The following is a 24,284-nucleotide window of genomic DNA, read 5'->3' as shown; positions in this document are numbered from 1 at the left end:
CCGGCAGTGAATGAATGAATGGATGGATGACTGAATGAACGAACGGGTCGCACTGACCCCCGCGCCGTCCCGGGCGCTCCCTCCCCGGCAGTGAATGAATGAATGAGTGAATGAATGAATGCACGGGTCGCACCGAGTCCCCCGGGCGCTCCCTCCCCGGCGGGGCGGCTCCGGCCGGCAGGGGGCGGGCGCGGCAGGGCCGGGGCCGGCGCGGAGGACGCCATGCGCGCGCTGTGGCCGCTGTCGCCGCTGTGGCTGCTGCGCGCGGGCGGCCCCGGCGCCACCGGGCTGCGGGGAGCGAGCGCCCGGCCGGGGCCCCGCCGCGCCATGGCGCTGTACCGCACCGAGGAGCGCGGCCGGCCCTGCTCGCGGGACTACCGCGTCTTCTTCAGTGAGTGCCGGGGCCGCGCCGGGGAGGGACCGGGGGCGCCCGCGCGGCCTCCTGCGCTCCGGCCTCCGGGTCGCCGCCGGGCGAGGGGGTCGCCGCCGGGGCCAACCGCGGCGGGAGCGCGCGGGGACGCGCGGGGACGCCGACAGCCCGCGGCCGCCCGGTCGGGGAGGAGGGCGCAGGCCCGGCGGCCGCTTCCTGGGCCCGCGGAGGCCCCTCCGCGCGGGGCTGCGGCGGCCGGACGGGCGGCGGGACCCTCGGAGCCGCCCGGGGCTGCGGGGACACCGGCCCCGAAACCCGGGTCTGTGCCGAGGTTCGCCCCGCAGCGCGGCCCGCGGGCCACACTCACTCCCCGCCGCACACGGAACCCGCGCCGAGGGGCGCAGCGACCCGCCCGGACCGGAACTGCGGGGGACGGGCCGAGGCCCCGCGACTTCCGTTTCTCGCCGCGCCGGGCGCGTCGCTGCTGACGCGGAGTCGCCGTCACGCCGCGCCGCGGGGCCCTGAGGGAGGGCGGCGTCTGCGCAGGGGACCCGCCTTCCCGCGCGGCCGCGGGCGGATCTGAGTCCGAATCTCGCGTTCGTCGTCTCGGACCCCGCCGTGCCCGACCTCGCGGAGCCGCTGGATCCTCCCGTCCGGCGAAGAGGGCCGCGAGGGTCACGTGACGTCGCGTCCGCAGAGCCCCCGGGCCTGGAGCGCCAATCACGGTTAGGGACTGCGGTCGCCATGGAGACCCGCCGCGCGGGAAACGTGCGCGGTCGGCCTGCGCGAGCTCGGGGGCCGCGGACGTCGCGGGAGAGACGACACCGCGTCCCGGGACTCCCGGTTTCTGCCGAACCGCCTCCGCGCCCGGACTGCGGTCCCGCAGGTCGCCGGGCCCCGGGGACACGGGGCAGTGACCCGCAGGAACGGCCGCCCACAATGGCAGCCTGGTCTGTGCGCAGCCAAAGCCCGTCTGACGGTGGAAGGATCCCGGCGGGGTCGCAGCGTGGCCGTTCACGGCGCCCGCGTCGGTCGGCAGATGCGCGCGGAGTCGGCCGGGCGCCCTTGGGGACCGCGACACACGAGGTGTCGTGACGGGCCCTGCCCTGGGGCGGGTCGCGCTGTGGCCGGAACGAGTTCAGGGCAGGCGGAAACCGGAGGAAAGTCCGCCCGAGTGTCGGTTCAGCAAACGCAGCCTTGGGGGGCCGAGCGCCGGGTGTGGGCAGGGAGCCCTGGGCCTTATTTTATTTTATTTTATTTTATTTTATTTTATTTTATTTTATTTTATTTTATTTTTGAGACAGAGTCTCGCTCTGTTGCCCGGGCTGGAGTGAGTGCCGCGGCATCAGCCTCGCTCACAGCAACCTCAGACTCCTGGGCCCAAGCGATCCTCCTGCCTCAGCCTCCCGAGTAGCTGGGACTACAGGCACGCGCCACCATGCCCGGCTAATTTTTTCTATATATATTTTTAGCTGTCCAGATCATTTATTTCTATTTTTAGTAGAGACGGGGTCTCGCTCTCGCTCAGGCTGGTCTCGAACTCCTGACCTCGCGCGATCCTCCCGCCCCGGCCTCCCGGAGTGCTGGGGTGACAGGCGGGAGCCGCCATACCCGGCACCGGGCCTTCTCCTGGGCTCTGCCACTCGCCGTCCCTGCAGGGCAGGTGATGATGTCATTTCTTTCTCCGGGGCCAGTTCTGCTGGGAAATGCATCAGGTGACCCTGACGTCACCCTCAAGGTCCTCGATGTCGCCGGAAGGTCCCGGACGGACCGCGGAGAGTCAGGCGGCCTCCACCGCGGCGGGGCCTCCCCGGGCGGCGTTTCTGAGGCTGCACCGGCCTCTCCGTGCGGCCTCGTTTCTTTGGCTGCAAATACGCTTCGGACTCGTGTTTTCTGCGGAACTAGAGGGCCGTGAATGTTCTTCCCACCCGGCGGGATACCCGGGGCGGACCGGAAGGAAAAGTCCCCCGGGGGCTCGGACCGGAGCTGGAGGGAAGGGTTGGCGCGAGCTCCGCGGCGGCGGCGGCGAGCGAGGCCCGAGCCGGCCGCCAGGGGGCGCCGCCGACTGCGCTCGCGGGAAGGGCGGCCCGGCGACCGCGAGCGGCTCTAGGGCGACTCGGGGGAAGGGGAAGGACGCCTCGCTTTTAGACAGAGGGTCGCAAACGGGATGTTTTTAATTCGGGTCGTGTCTCTCTGCAGCCCCGCGGGGTGATTCTGCCGCACTGCGAGAAAATCGCCAGTGCGGCCGCTCTTGGCTGCGAACTTCCCCGTTTGCAGATGCGTCCGGGTCTCCGCAGATGCGTCCGGGTCTCCGCGATGCGTCCCGGTCTCTGCAGATGCCTCCGGGTCTCCGCAGATGCGTCCGGGTCTCCGCAGATGCGTCCGGGTCTCTGCAGGTGCGTCCCGGTCTCCGAGATGCGTCCCGGTCTCTGCAGATGCGTCCCGGTCTCCGAGATGCGTCCCGGTCTCCGCAGATGCGTCCCGGTCTCCGCAGATGCGTCCCGGTCTCCGCAGATGCGTCCGGGTCTCCGCAGATGCGTCCGGGTCTCCGAGATGCGTCCCGGTCTCCGAGATGCGTCCCGGTCTCCGAGATGCGTCCCGGTCTCCGCAGATGCGTCCGGGTCTCCGCAGATGCGTCCCGGTCTCTGCAGATGCGTCCAGGTCTCTGCAGATGCGTCCCGGTCTCTGCAGATGCATCCGGGTCTCTGCAGATGCGTCCCGGTCTCCGCGATGCGTCCGGGTCTCCGAGATGCGTCCGGGTCTCTGCAGATGCGTCCGGGTCTCCGAGATGCGTCCCGGTCTCTGCAGATGCGTCCGGGTCTCTGCAGATGCGTCCCGGTCTCTGCAGATGCGTCCCGGTCTCTGCAGATGCGTCCGGGTCTCTGAGATGCGTCCGGGTCTCTGAGATGCGTCCGGGTCTCCGCAGATGCGTCCCGGTCTCCGCAGATGCGTCCCGGTCTCCGCAGATGCGTCCGGGTCTCTGCAGATGCGTCCGGGTCTCCGAGATGCGTCCCGGTCTCTGAGATGCGTCCCGGTCTCTGCAGATGCGTCCGGGTCTCTGAGATGCGTCCGGGTCTCCGCAGATGCGTCCGGGTCTCCGAGATGCGTCCGGGTCTCCGCAGATGCGTCCGGGTCTCTACAGATGCGTCCCGGTCTCTACAGATGCATCCCGGTCTCCGCAGATGCGTCCGGGTCTCTGAGATGCGTCCCGGTCTCTGCAGATGCGTCCGGGTCTCTGCAGATGCGTCCCGGTCTCCGAGATGCATCCGGGTCTCCGAGATGCATCCGGGTCTCCGCAGATGCGTCCGGGTCTCTGCAGATGCGTCCCGGTCTCCGAGATGCATCCGGGTCTCCGAGATGCGTCCGGGTCTCCGAGATGCATCCGGGTCTCCGAGATGCGTCCCGGTCTCCGCAGATGCGTCCGGGTCTCTGAGATGCGTCCGGGTCTCTGAGATGCGTCCGGGTCTCTGCAGATGCGTCCGGATCTCCGAGATGCGTCCTGGTCTCCGAGATGCGTCCGGGTCTCCGAGATGCGTCCGGGTCTCCGAGATGCGTCCGGGTCTCTGCAGATGCGTCCGGGTCTCTGAGATGCGTCCGGGTCTCCGCAGATGCGTCCCGGTCTCCGCAGATGCGTCCCGGTCTCTGCAGATGCGTCCGGGTCTCCGAGATGCGTCCCGGTCTCTGAGATGCGTCCCGGTCTCTGCAGATGCGTCCGGGTCTCTGAGATGCGTCCGGGTCTCCGAGATGCGTCCGGGTCTCTGCAGATGCGTCCGGGTCTCCGAGATGCGTCCCGGTCTCTGCAGATGCGTCCCGGTCTCTGCAGATGCGTCCCGGTCTCTGCAGATGCGTCCGGGTCTCCGAGATGCGTCCGGGTCTCCGCAGATGCGTCCGGGTCTCTACAGATGCGTCCCGGTCTCTACAGATGCGTCCCGGTCTCTGAGATGCGTCCGGGTCTCTGAGATGCGTCCCGGTCTCTGCAGATGCGTCCGGGTCTCCGAGATGCGTCCGGGTCTCCGCAGATGCGTCCCGGTCTCTACAGATGCGTCCCGGTCTCTGAGATGCGTCCGGGTCTCCGCAGATGCGTCCCGGTCTCCGCAGATGCGTCCGGGTCTCTGAGATGCATCCCGGTCTCCGCAGATGCGTCCTGGTCTCTGAGATGCGTCCGGGTCTCTGCAGATGCGTCCGGGTCTCTGCAGATGCGTCCCGGTCTCCGAGATGCGTCCGGGTCTCTGAGATGCATCCCGGTCTCCGCAGATGCGTCCTGGTCTCTGAGATGCGTCCGGGTCTCTGCAGGTGCGTCCGGGTCTCCGCAGATGCGTCCCGGTCTCCGAGATGCCTCCGGGTCTCTGAGATGCCCCGGGAGGGGACGTCCTTGAGCCCCTCGCTGCGGTGGCCTCCCTCCCTTTGTTGCTGTTGAGAAGAATCGGAATAAACGATTGTGCTGAGACGCCTTGTTTTGTTTTTTGTTTGTTTGTTTGCCGGTGTGCAGCTCTGTAGAGAGGCGCTAAAGCGAGGCAGGACGGCCGGGCAGGAGCCTCCTGGCCTGGTCGCCAGGCCCCTCGGTGCCAGCCCCGCCCCGCTGGTGACCTGCGTGTGGCCTCGTGTCCTCGGCCCCGCTGCCCCTCACTCCCTTGCCCCGTGGGAGGAGGGCATCGGCTGTCATCCAAGTCACTGAATCTTTTTTTTTTTTTTTTTTTCCCAAAAGTGAGAGTTTTCATATTTTCAGTTTTAATCTACGTTAGACGTTCTCTGCTTTGGATGCTGTAAGTCCCGGGAATAAGGAACCAATCTCAGCAGCCCAGATTGGGGTGGGTTGGTATAATGTTTCCCTTTGACCCTCAGGTGGGTCCAAGTGTTGGCAAGTTTTGAAAGTGGAATAAAACTTGTAAATCGGGAGTTAAAGTCCACTTTGAAAAAAGGTGGGTATGTTTAAAAGGGGATAAGGCTGTTACTGCTGTACATAACAGTGTGTCCGTAACTTTAATTGTTGTTTTTGTTGTTGTTGTTGTTCTTTCCAGAGAACGTGGCTGGGCACTACATTTCCCCCTTTCACGACATCCCTCTGAAGGTGGACTCTAAAGAGGTATCGTTTTGGCTTTGTTTTGGGGGTGAAAATACGTACTTCTAACATCACCATAAAATGCTGTTTGAAAGAACCTTGGAAGGAAAGAATGCAGTCGGAAATGGGGAGGAGAAACAGGAGTTGTGATAACGGGGTCACAGGCCTCCTTTATGAATTAAAATTTGTATGAGAATAGGTTTCTTCCAGCAGGACGTGGGAGAAAGGAGTCTTTGTGGTCCATAAAGCTTAGAATTTGGTAGGAAATAAGGATTTAAGGGTAATAATTTAGGAAATTAGTGAGAGGTTTCTTTTAAATAGTAATAATACATTTGTGGGTTATTTTCTATTTGCTAATCACCACGTGAACATGTGTTTCTTGATTTAATCTTTATGAGTTTCTGTTATTACCTTCAAGGATATTGAGGCTGAAGGTATTTTATTGCCTTGTCTAAGATCACACATCTGGTAAGTGCCAGAGCCGGAAACTAGCATTTCTGTACAAAAACCTCATGCTCTTTGCCCACTCTGTGAAGCAGGTGCTAGAAAAATCAAGCTGGGAAAGAATGATGGTGTTTGAGTGGTTATTCTTTCAGAATTTAAACTCATTTGACAGTTGTCAGAGTGTAAAAGGTACCAGTTGAGGGGCCGGGCGCAGTGGTTCACGCTTGTCATCCCAGCACTCTGGGAGGCCTAGGCAGGAGGATCGTTTGAGCTCAGGAGTTCGAGACCAGCCTGAGCGAGACCCCGTCTCTACTAAAAATAGAAATAAATTATCTGGACAACTAAAAATACATAGAAAAATTAGCCGGGCATGGTGGCATGTGCCTGTAGTCCCAGCTACTTGGGAGGCTGAGGCAGGAGGATCACTTGAGCCCAGGAGTTTGAGGTTGCTGTGAGCGAGGCTGACGCCACAGCACTCACTCTAGCCCGGGCAACAGAGCGAGACTCTGTCTCAAAAAAAAAAAAGAATATGACAGGGAACTGTAGAGAGTTACCGGTGGATGTCGTCAATCTGTGTGTAACAACAGAGCTCGTAACAACAATACTAGGGCTGTATTTGAGAGTTGTGCACTAGGGAGGGGTGAGGGTGGAACAAAGAGGGAGCTGGAAACATATCAGTGGGCATCGCTTGCTGTCCAAGGAGGGGTGTATTTTTGGGGAACACGAGATTTGGGATGAGGCACAATTGAGGAGAAGGCAGGCCAGTGGATTCCAGACATGGGGACGTTGGTACCCACAGTGGTTATGTGACAGCTTTCCCTAGTTCCCAGCCCCATAAGGACTAGAACTCTTGTACCTTGTGCTTCGGGATGTGGTAGGGACAGAGTGATGTTTCAGGGCTGACTCGGAGTAATTATTTTTCTGTTTATTTGTCTCCTTCGTTACTAGTCACTTTGGTGTGTGAGCAGGGTGCACACTGGGTGAGCATTTGTGCATGGCGTCACTTTTCTCCCCGCCCACGTGGTCTGGGTTAATTTGAAAGTGCTTTTGGTGGAGATGAGACGTCACGCCTTGGGACCCGCGGGCGGGAGGTGCAGCCGAGCGCTCGCTCCCCGGAGCTTCATTTCAGTAACGAAATGGCTGTTCTAAGCCCCGATCGCTGGAAACTGCCATTCTGTCCTTGAAGCCTGAACACAGATCCTTTGCTTATTTTATAAAAACTGGGGAAAATAGACTTGAGGAAGGTTCGGCTTGTCGGATGATTTATTTTACGAAACAGTTTGCTCTGTTCACCGCGGTTGCACATCCCTGGGGGAAACTAACTGGGAACTTGGCAGGTTCTATGTGGGGTCGGATTTCTGGGCAGCCTCTGTCGCAGAATGGGAATGCAATAGTCCTGTTTTTACTGCTGTGCAATGAAACCGTGTTCTCTCGCGAAATACTGCAATTACAAACACCGTCTTTTCTTTGCAGGAAAATGGCATTCCTTCGAAGAAGGCACGAAATGATGAATATGAGGTATGTCTAAAAGTTTTTATTTTTATTTTAGTGAACGACTTTTATACTGTCTGTTAAAACCTTGATGATAAGTTTGCATTTGTAAAATGCTTCTAAACTTTTCTCCCCTGCTTGATATGTTCCTTCTTCTAGTGTTTCTTTAGGGCAGCCAGGGCAAGTATCACTGTTTGATGTTTTTTTATTGTAGCAAAATGTTCATGATGTAAGAGTTACCATTTTAATCTTTTCTGAAGTGTGCAGTTCAGGGGCGTTAAGTACGTTCACGTGGCTGTGCGGTCATCACCCCCATCCATCTGCAGCACCTTTTCATGGTCCCAAACTGAAACTCTGAGCAGGCAGCACAGCAACTGCCCCTCTGCTGCCTCCCTCAGTTCCCCGGTAACCACCATTCCACTTTCCGTCCCTGTGGATGGGAATGTTCCAGGTGCTTGGTCACCATTTCATTGCGTAAGCGAAGAACCTTTAGGACAGGAATCCGGATTTCAGTAGCAGGTTGTTTATCATGGTGGATGGTCTAAAGTCAATGTACACCACGAAAATTGGTCCGTTTATCTTTATTGTTATTATTATTTTAAGTGAGAAGATGGTATGAGAGGCTGTTTTAGAATCCAGGAACAGCAGTCTCTGGGGAGTAGAGGAGAAGAAAAACCGTTATACCAACTGTATGCTAAAATAAATACAGTCTAAAAATATCTTGTAAATATGTGGCTGTCGGGCCCTGCAGAGTTCTTGCTGTGGGACCAGAACATTTGATCGGCGTCTGTCATCTCCTCTCATGCCGCAGTGTCCTGCTATCCTGCCGATGCCGGGCGGCTTTTCCTGCCCCTTCCTGCCTTCATTTACCTTCCCAGCCTCATTTCCATCTGTTCTCTATCCCAGCGGAAGCGTAGGACCCCAGCCTTTGAGTCCACTGCCAAACATAGCTGCGGGGGTTGTGTAATTCCTACAGCCTTTGCCTGGGATCCGTCTTCCATTTCTCTAAACCGATGTTTGTCCAAATGGTCCTCGAACCATCTACACTGGAACCTCTTAGAGAGCTTGTTAAAAATTCAGAGCCCTGGCCCCATCCCAACTCTGCTAAGTCAGATTCTCTGCGTTATGGGGCCTGGTTAAACCTACATGTGCAACAGTGTCCCCGGTACGTCCTAATCATGAAGTTTGAGAACCACGGCCCCAGGTGCTGGGTGGACTTCAGGGACTCAAGGCTTTGTAGGTCCCTGGGGACCTTGTACATGAACCTGGAACCGATGTTTCAATGGGAAAACATATTGAGTCCAGACAGCCAAATGAAGATTTATTTTTATTTTTATTTTTTTTCTTTTTCTTTTATTTTTTTTTTGAAACAGAGTCTGGCTCTGTCACCCGGGCTAGAGTGCCGTGGCATCAGCCTAGCTCACAGCAACCTCAGACTCCTGGGCTCAAGCGATCCTCCTGCCTCAGCCTCCCGAGTAGCTGGGACTACAGGCATGCACCACCATGCCCAGCTAATTTTTTCTGTATATATTTTTAGTTGTCCAGATAATTTCTTTCTATTTTTAGTAGAGATGTGGTCTCGCTCTTGCTCAGGCTGGTCTCGAACTCCTGACCTCGAGCGATCCACCTGCTTTGGCCTCCCAGAGTGCTGGGATTACAGGCGTGAGCCACCGCGCCTGGCCCAAATTAAAATCTAATTCTTAGAACACAGTTTATATGTTGAAGACTGTCTGGTTTAAGTTTATTCGAAAGTTTAAGAGGAAAAAAGGGAGATTTCTTCCTGTTTTTTCCCTGTGTGTATAAAACATACTGATTGCTTTTTAATATATGTTATTAGTTTTTGTTTTTGGTTTCTGCAACAAAAATATGAGGAAAAAATGGAGAGAAAAAAAGGACTAAAGGAGGAATTCAGTGTCCCTGCCACATGCACAACTTTCTGATTCAATTGTGCCCCCTCTATGTTTTTGATTTTCTAATGACTTTTGGCAGACCATTGTTGGTTTATAAGTAACACTCAGGAAAACCAGACTAACGTTGGCTTTAAACAACTGTGGGCCAAATGGATTTTAGCTGGGGAGAAGAAAGGCCGGCTGGAAATAAGCTCTTAGTGATTAGGAGCAAATGAGGAGGAAGAGTGGTCGCATTCAACATCATCTATTGTTCTCTTGGCCTAATTTGAGTCCCTGTAAGTGGCTTCGGTAGGTGTCATTCCGTAAAACGATGGTCATGAGCTTGGTCCTCTCTGTCCCCTCTGAGTATTCGTCTACATGCATTTGTTCTCTTATAGCCGGGCTTTCAGGGATGAATAAATTATGTGAACATCTGCTGTGTGCTTTGGCTTTTCTTTTTAACAGCTACTTGAGACATATTTAAACAGGTGCATGGGAACCTCATGAAAGAGCACAGACAATGAAACGTAACAGCGGGGCTGTGTGTGAGGTCGCTAAGACGGGCAGGAGGCAGACTCCAAGGAGCAATTTTGGAGAATTCATTCTTAGCTTTGTTTATCTCATGGATTTGTGGTTTTTGCTATTTGTAACCTTTAGTCCTATCCAGAAAAACTTAATTAAAAAACATTATTTTTATGGCCCAATATATAGTTACATTTAATTGTGCAAATGGTGTTATTTGAATTAATAGCATTCCATGTTTCACTAAGAAACCCCCAGTGATATTGTTTAGCAATGCTCAAACCAACGCTGGCTGCAAGTTAAAATTGCTTAGAGAGACTTTAGAAATGAGCAGTGCCCTGGCTCCACCCCAGCCCAGGTGAGTTCAGACAGGTGAGAGGCGGAGCTCTATGGATCTTTTTTTTTTTTTTTTTTTCTTTATTGGTTAAAACTGGCTTGGTGATTTTGATGTGTAGAATGATTAAAAAGTATTGGTAAGTCACTGCTTCCTGAATGATCTGTGGTGAAGAGCTGGTTTTTTTTTTTGTTAGTTTATGTCTAATGTGTCATGACTGATCGTTTAAAAAAAATCAGTCAAAATGAATTATTATAAAAGTGTAATTCAAGTTCCAATTTTTGATTATTAGGTTTGACAGATGTAAAAATCGCTCTTTCGAATTGCTATAAATGTTCCTCCGTGAGCCAGTAGCAGGCAGTTTGCAGGTTAGCCCTGGCCGGTGGCTGTGCTTGGTGTCACTTCTCCACGATAAATTGTTAGTCACTGACATCAGAATGGCATATGCAAACCCGCTTTCACCGTGAGACTTTCTCTTTGTGCAGCAAACTATGGGAAATTATTTTTACTCACCATTGACCTTGAGTCTCCCTATGTTTAAGCATTCTGCAAGATTCAGAATTTAAAAAAAGAGGCAATGGTCCTTTTGTGACTTTAAGGAATCTAAAATTGCTAGATGCACAAGCTACATTTAGTCTAACTCTTTGTGAGCTATATAATGGCCTATACGGATATCCTTAATTTTTACATTGTGATCGTAATGTGGATTTAAATACCGTTTTATAATTTTCAAACTATTTTACTTTTTAGTTTTCTGTGCGTTCATTTGAAATCGTAGAATTGACCTTCCTGACAACCTTGTGCGGGGAGCGGGACAGAGAGATGGTCACAGTTACTTTCCAGAGTAGAAAGTGAGGCTGGATCCTCACATGACGAACTCAGTCTCTCACTCAAGTTTGGTTGGAAAATAAGAATCAAAGCACATTTCCTGACTTCAGTCAGGTGCTGTCACCACACTGTGAAGGTGTTTCCGGACACGTAGTCACCTCTGACGCTGTGCAGTAGTGCTCACGTGACGTGGTGGCTTAAGTTCTGTGTGTTAAACAACCTCTCTAATTTTTAGAAGAAATTTAAGACACAAGTAGACACATGATGCGGATTCCAAACGTTTTTGGCAGGAGATAAACCTAAAGCATTTTTGTAAAGGAGATAAATGAAAAAATAAAAGATAGGCAAAAATTTTTATGTTCTCTCTTTGTTTTTTGTTTCTTTTTAACCACAGAATTTGTTTAATATGGTTGTAGAAGTACCTCGGTGGACAAATGCTAAAATGGAGGTATGGATACGTTCTATTAATGTAAAGTCGAATTAATGATGATAATGGTATAAAAACTTTGTTTCAAGTTGTTTGGCATAATATTTTGAAGTTGGGATCGTTGAGAAAAATATTTAGAGCTGATTACACACTTTAAAGACAGTGTTTTTCAATTTTGCCTCTCTCGTTTGTTGTACTCATATTTATTTATTTTTCTCTCTCCTTTCTTTGAAAATGGCAAATATTTTCAAGGTTTACTTAGATTCTGAGATGTATTTAGTTCCTAGACAACAGTTGAAATTTGCAGAAGTCATCATAAAAATAATTCTGGTTTTGGTTGGAGGAGCCGACATACAGTTTGTCACAGTGGCTGTGCTCATTTACGTTCCCACCAACAGTGCCCAAGGCTCACGTCCCTCGCCCACACTTGTTTTCTTTTGTCTTTTTGATGGTAGCCATTCTGACAGGTGTGAGATGATATCTCATTGTGATTTTAATTTGCATTTCTCCAAGTAGTGAATTGAAGCATTTTTTCATGTATCTGTTGGCCATTTGTATGTTGTGCTTGAGGAATGGCTACTCAGGTGCCTTCTCCATTTTTTTAGTCAGGTTTTTTGTTTTCTTGTTATTGAGTTACACACACACACGCACTTTTTTTTTTTTTTTTTAAGAGTTGCGGTCTTGCTCTGTCACCCAGGCTAATTTTTTTTTTAATTTTTTTGTAGGGCTGGCATCTCACCGTGTTGCCCAGGGTGGTGTCAATCCTCTGGCCTCATATATTTTCGATATTAACCCCTTATCAGATGTACTGCTTGCAAATATTTTTTCTCAGTCTGTAGGTTAACTCGTTATACTGATGTTTCCTTTGCTGTAAAAGCTTCTCAGTTTGATGTGAGCCTATTTGCATATTTTTGCTTTTGTTACCTGCTCTTTTGGGCTTGAATCCAAGAAATTATTGCCCAGATCAGTGTTACGTGGTTTCCTCCCATGTTCCCTTTAGTAGTTTTACAGTTTCTGTTCTTACATTTAAGTCTTCAATCCATTTTGAGTTGATTTTTGTATATGGTATGAGATAAGGGTCCAATTTCATTCTCCTGCATGTGACAATCCAGTTTTCCCACTCCATTTATTGAAGAGACTGTCCTTTTCCCATTGTATGTTCTTAGCACTTGGTTGAAAATCAGTTGGCCATACGTGCTCGGGTTCATTCTGGGCTTTCTGTTCTGTTGGTCAATGTTTCTGGGTTTTTTGGTTTTTTTTTGCCAGTACAGGTTGAGCATCCCTTATCCAAAATGCTTAGGATCAGAAGCGTTTCTGATTTCAGAATACTTGCATTTATGCTCACCAGTTGAGCCTCCCAAATTTGAAAATCGAAAACCTGAAACACTCCAATGATCATTTCCCTTGAGTGTCATGCTCTCAAAGATGTTCAGATTTGGGAGCATTTCAGATGGGATGCCCAGCTTGTCCCTTACAACTTCAGCTGCTGTGGCTTTGTGGAATATTAGAAATCAAGCGGTATGATGCCTCCACCTTAGTTCTTTTTGCTCATGACTGCCTTGGCTATTGGGGTTTTTGATGGGTCCATATGAATTTTAGGATTGTTTTTTCTTGTTTGTTTTGTGTCTTTTTTTTTTAACTTTTTTGTTTTGTTTTTCTTTTTTGTGTGTTTTTTTCTGGATTGTTTATTTCTGTGAAAAATGTCATTGGAATTTTGATAGGGATTGCATTGAATCTGTAGATCACTTTGGGTAATGTGGACATTTTAACAATAGTAATTCTTACAGTCCGTAAACACAGGATATGATATCTTTCCATTTTTTTGTGTCTTCAGTTTCTTTCATCAATATTCTACAGTTTTTAGTGTACAGATCTTTCACCTCCTTGGTTAAATTTATTCCCAAGTATTTTAATTTTCTTTTTGTCATTATTGTAAACGGCATTGTTCTCTCTCTTTCTTTTTTGGATAGTTTGTTAGCGTGTAGAAGCACTGCTGATTTTTGTGTTGATTTTGTGTCCTGCAAATTTACTGTATTCATTTATTAGTTCTCTTGTTTTCTGGTGCAGTCTTTAGGGTTTTCTATGTATAAGATCATGTCATCAGCAAACAATGACAGTTTCACTTCTCCCTTTTCTATTTGGATGCCTTTTATTTATTTCTCTTGCCTCACTGCTCTGGCCAGGACTTCCAGTATTGTGTTGCATAGAAGTGGCAAGAGTGGGCATCTTTGTTTTGTTCCTGAGCTCAGAGGAAAGCCTTTCGATTTTTCACTGTTGAGTATATGGTAAGAATCTTTGAGTTAAGCTTATTATAAGATTGAGGGTAATACAAAGCCTGAGATTAGTAACAGAAAGCAAGTTGATTAATCTTTATCCTCCTTCCATTTCAATCCTTTTATTATTTGTGTTAGAAATAATGGAATACGTAAATAATAGAATACCTAAATAAACAATCTAATGTTTCTTTCCAGATAGCTTGTCTTATATAGTACTATAAATTAATAGTAAGAGTTGGCTTAATTTGTGTTAAAGCACTTTTGATCATTAAGTTCGAATCGAATATGAATATTTAGTCTGAAAAACAGATTTTAAAAATACCACTTGCGTACCGGATTAATCATGTCTCATCCTCCCCTGCCTTTCTTTCCCCTGTGATGCGCGTAGATTGCCACCAGGGAGCCCCTGAATCCCATCAAGCAAGACGTGAAGGACGGGCGGCTGCGCTACGCGGCTAATATCTTCCCTCACAAGGGCTACATCTGGAACTACGGTGCCCTGCCTCAGGTATCGCTTCGGTTACGGCGGCAGAACTTTTCTGTCTTCCGAAAAAATTGCCTTGTTAAATCCTGGGAACCGCTTGGATTTCACTTGGTTCTGAGGACCTGTCAGCTTGAGAGATTTGTAAATTTGAAATTTTTAAATATGGAGTTTTATTGTATCCGTAAATTTTATTTTAAACCTTATATACGTCTGCACTCAAGTTCTGGAGTTAGGCGTATAGAACATACACGTTTGACATTTTGAATATGTTTCTTTTTCTGGTCTTCTTGGCTATTGTGTCAGTGAAAATTTTTTTTGTTTTTTATTTTTTTAGTGAAAAATTTTTAAACAAGACTCTATCCACAGCCATTCCTTTAAATATGACAGCTTACACTTTTATAAATATTCACATGTTTAGCATGATAGCATGGATTTTATTTTTTAAACTTTAACAGATGAATCTTTTAAATTATAAACTTTTTTCCCCATAATGCATCGTGAATTGAGTTAGGCAACTTTACTTGTGTTAGTCATTGTTACGACTTTATAATTTTTTAAGTGGAAAGCAGGAAAAACAAGGGCTAAATAATGGTAAGGCGGCAGTGCCGGAGAGTGACAGTTTGCTATTTCCTTTTCTTCCTTTCTTACCCTCTTGTTTTTCTCTCACGTTACCTCCCTCCTGGGAAGTGGCGACTCTTCTAGATTATTGAGTGAGCAAAACGCAAAATATGCTGAATCAAAAGCCTAGGTTTGGGGAACATAGAAGACCATCTCCCTTTATGTTTATAAAAACTGTTAGGCCATTCGTCTATCTGGAGAATGAATTATTTTTTTCATTAATTTTAATATTTTACATGACATTTCAAGATGCTATAGGGGAAATATTTGAGAAAAGGGAGCCTTGCTTTATCCCACACCAAAAAGCAGCTGCCCACGTAGAATAAACATTCACAGGAAAAGAAAAAGGAAAATTGTTTTCTAAAGAGTCAGGCTGTCTTTGATGCATTTAGACCACCCACATGGATGCGTTCTCCATTAAAATGGGCACTTCTGAAATGAGTGCTAAGAGAGAGGATGCCTGTGGCAACCAGCAAAGCAGCTTTTCTGACTCCCCAGATGCCTAAATAGCATTGTCGGACCGTCAGTGAGAGGTTAAAAAAATTCTGTGCAGCTCCGAGGAGAGGCCGCGCGGATGAGGGAAGGTACCAGAAGCCCTTGACTTAGAGACAGACGGAAACAGACGTGAAGTAGAGCAGGTAGAGGATAAACTAAAGTTCGTGTATTCGTTTATTTCTCCAAACATTTATTAAGGGTTTATGTGCTGGGCAGTGTGTTAGGTATCGAGCATACAAAGCCAGATGGCCACTTTCTAGTAATATCTTAGACAAGATACTTTGTCTTTTTGTGCCTCGCTGTCTTCATCTGTAAAATGCAGAACATAAAACATCTACTGCAGACGGTTGTGTTGAAGTTGAATGAGTTACTGTGCTAGAATAGTGCAAAACATAGTAATCAATTGTCATCATCACTCGTACTTTTGTTATCTATGGTTCTTTCTTCAAAGCTATTTATAGTGTGATTGGGGTGATCAACAGCTAAGCCACTAGTTACAATGTAGCGTACCAGGTACTGCTAATTCATCTACTAACTCTATTATTTTTTTATTGTGGAAAAAATTAAAAAAGCAAACTTTTTGATAGGAAGGAAAAGAGGTGAGGAATGATTTTTTTGTGCTCCGCTGGGTGTGTTTGAGTTTTCAAGACGTTCTTATCCGCTGTGGTGTTAGCCTCTTGGGTGCGGCAGTTCTGCTGTTGATACAACAGAAGCTGACTGTAGTGTTCTCTTCAGTCACCCGTCACCCGCATTCACTGTCCCCTCAGTCACCTGTCACCCACATTCACTGCTGTCTACCCAAGTCTCATACTCCGTCCCCATCCAAAATGATAGTTTAAAAACGTAAGTCTGCTAATGCTTTTCCCCACATGAGAACCTTTGATGGTCTCCTGTTGCTAAAAGGATGAGACACAAAATTCCTGGTCTTGCTCCTCAGTGGCACGATCTGTCCCTGCCGCAGCGTTTCCGACATCCACCTCACGTCCACGCCAGCCCTTCCTGCAGCACAGTTTACTGAGGGCCTGATACTTGCCAGGTATTCTTGTTTTAAGTACCAGAGATAAAGTAGTGATCAAAGTGACAAGTATTCCTCTGGAACTTTTATCGTAGGCAGACACACAGACAATAAACAAAATGAGCCCCAAGAAGAATGTCAAGTGGTGGTAAGAGAAACAAAGCGAGGAGCGGGCCAGGGCGTCCCAGGGTCCTTGCAGCTCACAAAAGGTGTCACGGGAGTAAAGACCCGCAGGAGGCAGGGACCACGCAGCGTGGCCGGGAGAGGACGAGCAGCCAGGGTCGGGCCCCACGTAGGAGCGGCCTGGTGTGTCCGAGTGTCAAGGAGGAGGCGGGTGGCTGGCGTGGAGGTGAGGGTGAGGGACGAGACCTGCAGTCTCTCCGGCACTTTTAACCGGAGACCTTTACTGCCTTTTTAAACCCAAACTGATCTGGGGGGGTGGGCTGGGCTGTGTGCGGATTAGTCTGCAGGGAAAAGGATGAACCATCGATTCCACATAAGTTAGTTATTTACAAAACAAAAATAACTAAACTGAATGATGTCTCCAAAACTTTGAAGTCATGCCAGTAGCTTATGGGAAGGGACAATTCCTACCTAATGTTTTTTGCTTGTTTGTCCATGTTTAAAGAGGGAACGCCTGTTAAAATGAAAGTCAGCCTCTGGCTGCAATTCCCTTTTTGATCTTGTGTCCAACTCCTCCTCCTCCTCCTCTTCTCCTCCCCCCCCCCCCAGGCTCTCCTACTGCAGGTGCTTGCTTGCCCCAGGCCTTCACATTCCCTGTGTCCTTTCCTTGGAACAAACACCCTTTCGTGGCTTCTCACCTCCTTAAATGTCTGTTGAGAAATCACCTTCATGACATCTACAAAACTTCCTGTAAAACTTTCAGCCCTTCCCGTACTCCCATTCTCCCTCCCGTACTCTGTTTATTTCCCTTTTCTGTAACAGCCACCGATTTGTAAGTTGCTGTATAATTTAGTTATTTGTTATGTTTGTTGTTAATTTCTTCCAGCTAGAGCACAGACTTCGTGAGGGTGAGGATTCTGCCTCCTTTGTTTGCTGATAGAGTCCAACTGCCCGGCTCCGTGCCTGACACAGAGCAGGTGATCAGTAAATATCTGTGAAATGAATAAATTGATCAGCGCATTGTGAACATGTGTCATGCTTGTTTCATGGGCGTGTGTGGCGTTGTGTTTTGCTGTTCTCCTGTGATTTGTCGATTTGTCTTGTGACAGCAGGAAATTGGCTCAGAGTAGTTACCAAGCCAACCGTGCTTGGACGAACATTTACGCGGTGGAATACTCTCTGAGTAGCAGTCTCTCCGCTCTGCTGTGAGTCATCAGTGTGCCGTTGTTATCAGACCTTCCGCTGTCTAGACTGTTAACCTTAATAACTTCTCCTACGCTCCCAGTAATACCTTCCTCACAGTCTGAACTTGCCTGGGCAGAATCCTCTTTGCCTTCCTCCAGTCTGTTCATATCACCCACATATACCAGGTCATTCTGGTGCTGTGTCTCTCGGCGAGTATTTAAAATACCCACCTGGGAAATATTAAGGAACTGGAATTACTTTAAATCCAAGATTTCTTCAGTTTTAATGTAATCCTGATGTGTTTATTTTGAACTGCATTATAAATTTAGCTCATTGACCCTCACCCCCAACCAAATACCACGTAGTGCTTCGTATTAGCTTTGTGACCTGAGACCCGTGAGTGAATCTCTAGGCCTGTGTGTGCATCTCTGTGGTCACACTCACCCCGCAAGGCTCTTGTGAGTATCGAGTGCGTTGATCGAGGAAACGAGTTCTGCTCCACAGTGAGTTCTTAGTAACGTTAACTCAGTGGTGGTGGCTACATCATCTTGCTGCAGATGGTAGCTGCTAATATCAAGAACACGGGTAGAGGCTCTTGTTCCGGATTGAAGCTGGGAAGGTAGAGGCAGTGGCTGAGCAGATCGTACCTCCTTTGACTTGGTGGTAGGAGTCCTGGGGAATGAGGAGGGAGTTCGCAAGAACCACCTGTACGTACAGCTCTGTGCAATGTAGTAATTTTTTTGAGAGACTTAAGGACCAGAGCATGGTGATTGCAGATGTATTGGTTAATATTTGTAGAGTAAGGTAATGATCTCAAAAACCTGCCCGAGGATGAAAGAGATTTGTTTTAGGCGAGATCAACGATGTGTGTGTGATGAGGGAGGCAGGATGGCTGCCTGGAGACATCGGTCACCAGGCCATCTCAGGAAGAAGGAAAAGTTTTAGGTGGAAAAACAACAACAACAACCAAAAAACCATAACCCAGATGTGAGTCTGAGGGAAAAGTTCCAGAACCTACCAGGGATTCCATGGGAAGAAGTTGTGGAGCCGAACAAGAAGGAGCAAGATTTCGGTAGAGATCAACTTCCGGGGAATTTGGAGCCCCGTGGCAAGGACAGATGGGCGTGTTTGTTCTTCCTCCTCACCCCTCTGGAAGACTGCAGGCTCCGGGACCGGTGGAGAGCTTCTGTCCCCTCAGGAACTAATGCCCTTGTACTGTCCCCGATGGAGCTGGAGCCCATTCTGCTAATGGAAGCATCACAAGAGTGGAAAAACAAGCACCGCGTGTACTCACCATTAAATTGGTACTAAGTGATCAACACTTATGTGCACATATGGAAGTGTAGCATTCATAGGGTGTTGGGCAGGTGGGTGGGGAAAGGAGGGGTGGGTAAATTCACATCTGATGGGTGTGGTGCTCACTGTCTGGGGGACGGACATGCTTGTAGCTCTGACTCGGGTGGGGCAAAGGCAATATGTGTAACCTAAACATTTGGACCCCTGTAATATTCTGAAGTAAAAAAAAAATCAAAAACAAGAAAAAGAATCATAGGCATCCCAGAGGGTGAAGAAGAAAAAGCAAAAGGCCTGGAAAACCTATCTGAGGGAATAATTGAGGAAAACCTCCCTGGTCTTGCTAGAGATTTAGACATCCAGATACAAGAAGCTGAACAAACACCTGAAGATTCATTGAAAAAAGGACATCACCAAGGCATATAGTCACCAGACTGGCCAATGTCAATGTGAAGGAGAAACTCTTACGAGCCAGGAGGCAAAAACATCAAGTAACTTACAAAGGAAAACCCATTCAATAAAAGCCAGCACCCCTTCATGATTAAAAAAAACTCTCAAAAAACTAGACGTAGAAGGAACATACTTCAAAATAATAAAAGCCATTTATGACGGACCCACAGCCAACATCGTACTGAATGGGGAAAAGCTGAAACCATTTCTCCTAAGAACTGGAGTAAGACAAGTGGGCCCACTGTCACCACTTCTATTTAACATGATACTGGAAGTTCTAGCCAAAATAATCAGGCACGAGAAAGAAATAAAGGGCATCTGAATCGGGAAAAAGGAGGTCAAATTATCCCTGTTTGCCAGTGATATGATCTTGTATTTAGAAAACCCTAAAGACTCCACCAAAAGACTCTTAGAATTGATAAATAAACTCAACATTATAAGGCTACAAAATCAATGCGTACAAATCAGGAGCATTTCTAAATACTAATAACAGTAAAGCTGAGAGTCAGATCAAGAACTCAATACCAGGCTGGCGCGGTGGCTCACGCCTGTAATCCCAGCACTCTGGGAGGCCAAGGCGGGAGGATCGTTTGAGCTCAGGAGTTCAAGACCAGCCTGAGCAAGAGCGAGACCCCATCTGTACTAAAAATAGAAAGAAATTAGCTGGACAACTAAAAAAAAAATATATAGAAAAATTTAGCCAGGCATGGTGGCGCATGCCCGTAGTCCCAGCTACCTGGGAGGCTGAGGCAGGAGGATCGCTGGAGCCCAGGAGTTTGAGGTTGCTGTGAGCGAGGCTGACGCCACGACACTCTAGCCTGGGCAACAGAGCGAGACTCTGTCTCGAAAAAAAAAAAGAGGGGATTCCTGCATTAGGAAGGAAGAACCTCCCAGATATTTTCTGATTCTGCATCTAGGTTGTTGGATTCTGATTATGTTACGCCACGATCCCATCTTGGTTTCCCCAGCACATTAAGATTACTTTTGTGGCATTTGTCAGGAATGCTTTACCGTTTATTAACATGACACGCCTCAGGGTATTGACTGTGTCCTGTTCATCTCTGTCCCTGGCCCCAGAGTAGGTGCTCAGTAAATATTTTACTTTCCATCCAACCAGCAGAATTTAAAAAAAAAATAATAAGAAAAATAAATATTTTACCATGTAAATGAATGAATGCTTGCTAATAGAAAAAAAGAGAAGCAGTAATGGGAAGAGTGGAAGGAACAGCGTCTCGATAGGAGAATGTGTACTTAGAATTCTGATTCTGAGAGTAAGAGAAGGTATTTGAGAGCCACGTAATGTAAAGAGGTTCTATCTGAAAGTAATTGCTATCTATTGTTACCACAATTTCAATATAATAAATAATGATTAATAGCATCTCTGGCATGTTAGAAACTGTGAGTGTAGGCAGGTTTAAACTCTGTGTTGCAGTTTACTTATCTATAAAATGGGGTGAACTATGGTACATTCCTCATGGGGTGTATGTATGCGTATGTGTGCATGTTCTACGTGTATCAGACACAAAATGTCACCTGTATTCCAGTGAAGCATGAATATTGTGAGAAAACAAACAGACCAAAAAAAAAAAAAGAAATAGAAAAAGAAAGCTGCTGTCACCTATAACGAGTATGAAGGTTAACAGTTATGGTTATTCTTCTCATATTTTCTTAATATTATTAGTATCTGAGATAGTGGAATATTGTTGGTTTACTGATTTTTGAAAGAAAATACAGTTAGGTCAGTTTATTCCCAAATATACTACAATTAGAACTAGAAGGAAAATATTCAAGTTTATCTAGGGGTTAGCTGTGAATAAGAGTCCATTTTTAATTGTCTAAAGTTAGAGTAAATAAACTTGGATAGTCTGAAAACCTAGATAATAGTGATAAACTAAATCTTAAGATGAAACAGTTTCTATATCCCTTGTAATGTAAAATTGAAGCAAATAATTTTAGGGAACTTCTACGATGTTATTTAGAATCAGACAATTTTGAGGCTTTTTGGGATGGGTAGTGCCTACTGGGTCTTTAAACTTGATGTCAAATTTATGTTATGCTATTTATTTACAAAAGTGCCCAGGTATATATTTTGCAATCAACAGGTTATAACTTTGCCAGGAAACTAAAGAGTTGACATCTTTTCATGTTTTCGTCAAGGTCTTGAGATTGGACAGCGAAGGTAGAGGATTTTTTTAAATGGAATGCAATGAGACAAAGCAGGTTTTTCTTTTCTTTAGTAGATAACGTCTTGTTCTTTAGTTGATGAAGGGAAAACCGGGCTGCTTTTAGTCAAAGTCATTTACAGAACAGGACGTTTAGACCCAGGGCTCTCACCGGGTCAGAGGAAGCCCCGGCTCAGGGCCTAGACGATGGCAACAGCCACCCTGAAACTCTGCAAGTGACTGTCAGCTCAGTCGCTGACTAAACTTGGAAGAAGAGCGTGTCTGGAAATGCCACCCACTTTCAGATGTGACTATACGGAAAATGAGAGACGGAGGGAGGAAAGACACTGTAAATCTATTTTAATTCTGATGCTTTAGGGACATGCTGGCCTGTTGCCTTTGAGCCTCTGTAATTCCTGAGACTTCTTCTTTTAAATTGTGTCCGTCTGTAAAACTTCATGACTATGTGGAAAGATGAAGATATATTATAGTGTTAACCTATATCTCTGCCTCTTTTTTGTTTGTTTGTTTGTTTGTTTTTTAGACTTGGGAAGATCCCCATGAAAAAGACAAGAGCACGAACTGCTGCGGAGATAATGATCCCATTGATGTGTGTGAAATAGGCTCTAAGGTTTGGTTATAGACTGTTAATTCTGACGTGCGTTCTGGTTTATTCCTGCCATAAAACTTAATTTAGGCCTCTCGTTCGTCAACTCTTCAAAGTTCAAGCCTGTTGATCCGTCTGGTATCAGTCTCTTCTTTTATCTTTACTTCCTTCTCTTCAGCCTGGGGTTGGTGACTTACAGCCCTGCGACAGGTTGGATGCAGCCCGCCACCTGCGTTTGTGAATACACAGCTGGCCCCGTTCAGGGGCACGCCGTCCCTGCCCTGCTTTTGCACCCCCGCGGCGGAGGTGGGGAGTCACAGCAGACAGCATTTGTCTGCAAAGCCTAAAATATTTACTGTCCGACCCTTTACAGAAGAAGTTTGCCAAGTTCTGTCTTTAGCTTCCTTGCACGTTATTCAGATGAAAACTTCAATACTCCTGAAAGTCGACTAGGACGTTTTCTCTTTCCATACCTGTCTCTGGGTTGCCAGGTGCTACTGGGGAAGAACAAAGCCCACAGGCTGGTGCTGCTCGGTCAGTTCTTCTGTTTCAGCGGCGTTTCGTGCTAATATTTCCTGTTCTCCACAGACATTCAGCTCTTCCCTTTCTGTTCTCGCTCCGAGCGGAAGATCGTGTCTTTTTAATTTTGTGGAGCTCAGAGAAACCAGCCAGTGAGCTCTGCCTCACCCTTCCGCTCAGACTCAGGAACTCCTTGTGCCTATGAACGCAGCGTCTTCCCTTCTGTTACTACGAGAGCTGGTTGTGTCTCTTTTACCCAAGACCAGGGTTTCCCCCTGTGTTCTAGATTCTGCCCCCTCCGACCTCTTGCATGGTATTGTCTTGTCCCTTCTCTTTCATCATGGGCTCCCTCCCATACGCCACCTCTCTTCTTCCCCTTCACGCGAAAACTTGTGAGAAGAGTCTTAGCGCCCACCTCCGCGTCCTTCCCACTGGACCCTCCACACGTGGCAGAGCTGTTTCCGTCTCCCCGTCATCTCAGTGAAACTGCGCTCCCTGGGGTCCCTTCTTTTAGCCGAATCCAGCAGGCCTGTCTTAGAGTCTTTGTCTAACTCGAATTTACCTAGTGTTTTTTACTGTTAACCTCATCTTCCTTTTTGAGTCAACGTCAAGTTTTTGCTTGACTTTGACTATATCATGGTGTCTTGGATTTTTCTCTGATTATTCCGGTTCGTCTTGGTTTCTTTTGCAAGTTCCTTTTCTTCTACCTATTCCTTAAATGTTGGTTAGTTTGAGAGTCGTGCCCATGTCCAACTCCTCTTATCACGTAGCAGCTTTCTTGATGATCCAATCCCAAGGATTCGTGGTTTTGCTTCCAAATTGGTAGCTTTAGCTCAGATCCATAAACGCAGTTACCTGCATCTCCCAGCCACCTCAAACTCTCACGTCCGAAACTGAATTCATTATTTCCTTCTCTCCAACACACTGAGCTCTTAATGTTTTCGGTCTCGGTGAATGGCCTCTCTTTTCCTTCCCTTTTCATCCTCAGATTCTTAAGCCAGAAACTGAGGGGTCATTCTTGATCGTTTAGTGCTTCTCCTCATCCAGTTAATTATGAAACATAGAGTCTATATTCTATTTTTTTTTTTTGTTTTTGAGACAAAGTCTCACTCTTTCACCTGGACTAGAGTGCCGTGGCATCAGCCTCGCTCACAGCAACCTCAAACTCCTGGGCTCAAGCGATCCTCCTGCCTCAGCCTCCCAAGTAGCTGGGACTACAGGCGTGCACCACCATGCCTGGCTAATTTTTTCTATATATTTTTAATTACGCAGTTAATTTCTTTCTATTTTTAGTAGAGACGAGGTCTCGCTCTTGCTCAGGCTGGTCTCGAACTCCTGAACTCAAGGATCCTCCCGCCCCGGCCTCCCAGAGTGCTGGGATCACAGGCGTGAGCCACCGCTCCTGGCCTAGGTTCTGTATCCTAAATGGCCTTTAAATCTGTCTATTTCTTTCCATTCTCATTGTTGCTAGCTTTGTCCAGTCCACTCCTATGTCTCACTTGAATTATTCCTGCTACTGCCCAGTTTCCTTGCTGAGTCTCATTTTCTCTCCATCTCTTATTCCAACTCTCTTCCTGTTTAGGAAAACACTAGACTTCTCAGCCCCTGGCCCCACCTCTTTTTCTGGCTTCCTTTCCTGCCACTGCTTGTTTGCACGCTGCCCTCCAGCTGTGCTAATCTTCTTTCACTTCCT

The 24,284-nt window shown here is 47.8% G+C and overlaps 1 protein-coding gene across 2 annotated transcripts in view; it reads left to right on the top strand.

Moving 5' to 3' along the window:
- Positions 1-250: 250 nt before the first annotated feature.
- Positions 251-24,284, top strand: part of PPA2 (inorganic pyrophosphatase 2) — a 37,610-nt gene continuing 13,576 nt past the window's right edge. The window contains exons 1-6 of one of the 2 annotated variants that reach the window (XM_045537392.1): positions 251-391; positions 5,389-5,453; positions 7,347-7,391; positions 11,332-11,385; positions 14,029-14,148; positions 22,010-22,096. In XM_045537392.1, the coding sequence (XP_045393348.1) occupies positions 328-391; positions 5,389-5,453; positions 7,347-7,391; positions 11,332-11,385; positions 14,029-14,148; positions 22,010-22,096 (435 nt within the window). In that variant the 5' untranslated portion in view covers positions 251-327. The remainder of the gene's footprint in view (positions 392-5,388; positions 5,454-7,346; positions 7,392-11,331; positions 11,386-14,028; positions 14,149-22,009; positions 22,097-24,284) is intronic. The other variant, XM_045537393.1, reaches the window with a different exon arrangement.

Source organism: Lemur catta, chromosome 26, assembly GCF_020740605.2.
Source record: "Lemur catta isolate mLemCat1 chromosome 26, mLemCat1.pri, whole genome shotgun sequence".
Classification (NCBI taxonomy): Eukaryota; Metazoa; Chordata; class Mammalia; order Primates; family Lemuridae; genus Lemur; species Lemur catta.
The sequence above is the reverse complement of the archived record's forward strand: the minus strand, read 5'-3'. Positions and strand labels throughout refer to the sequence as shown.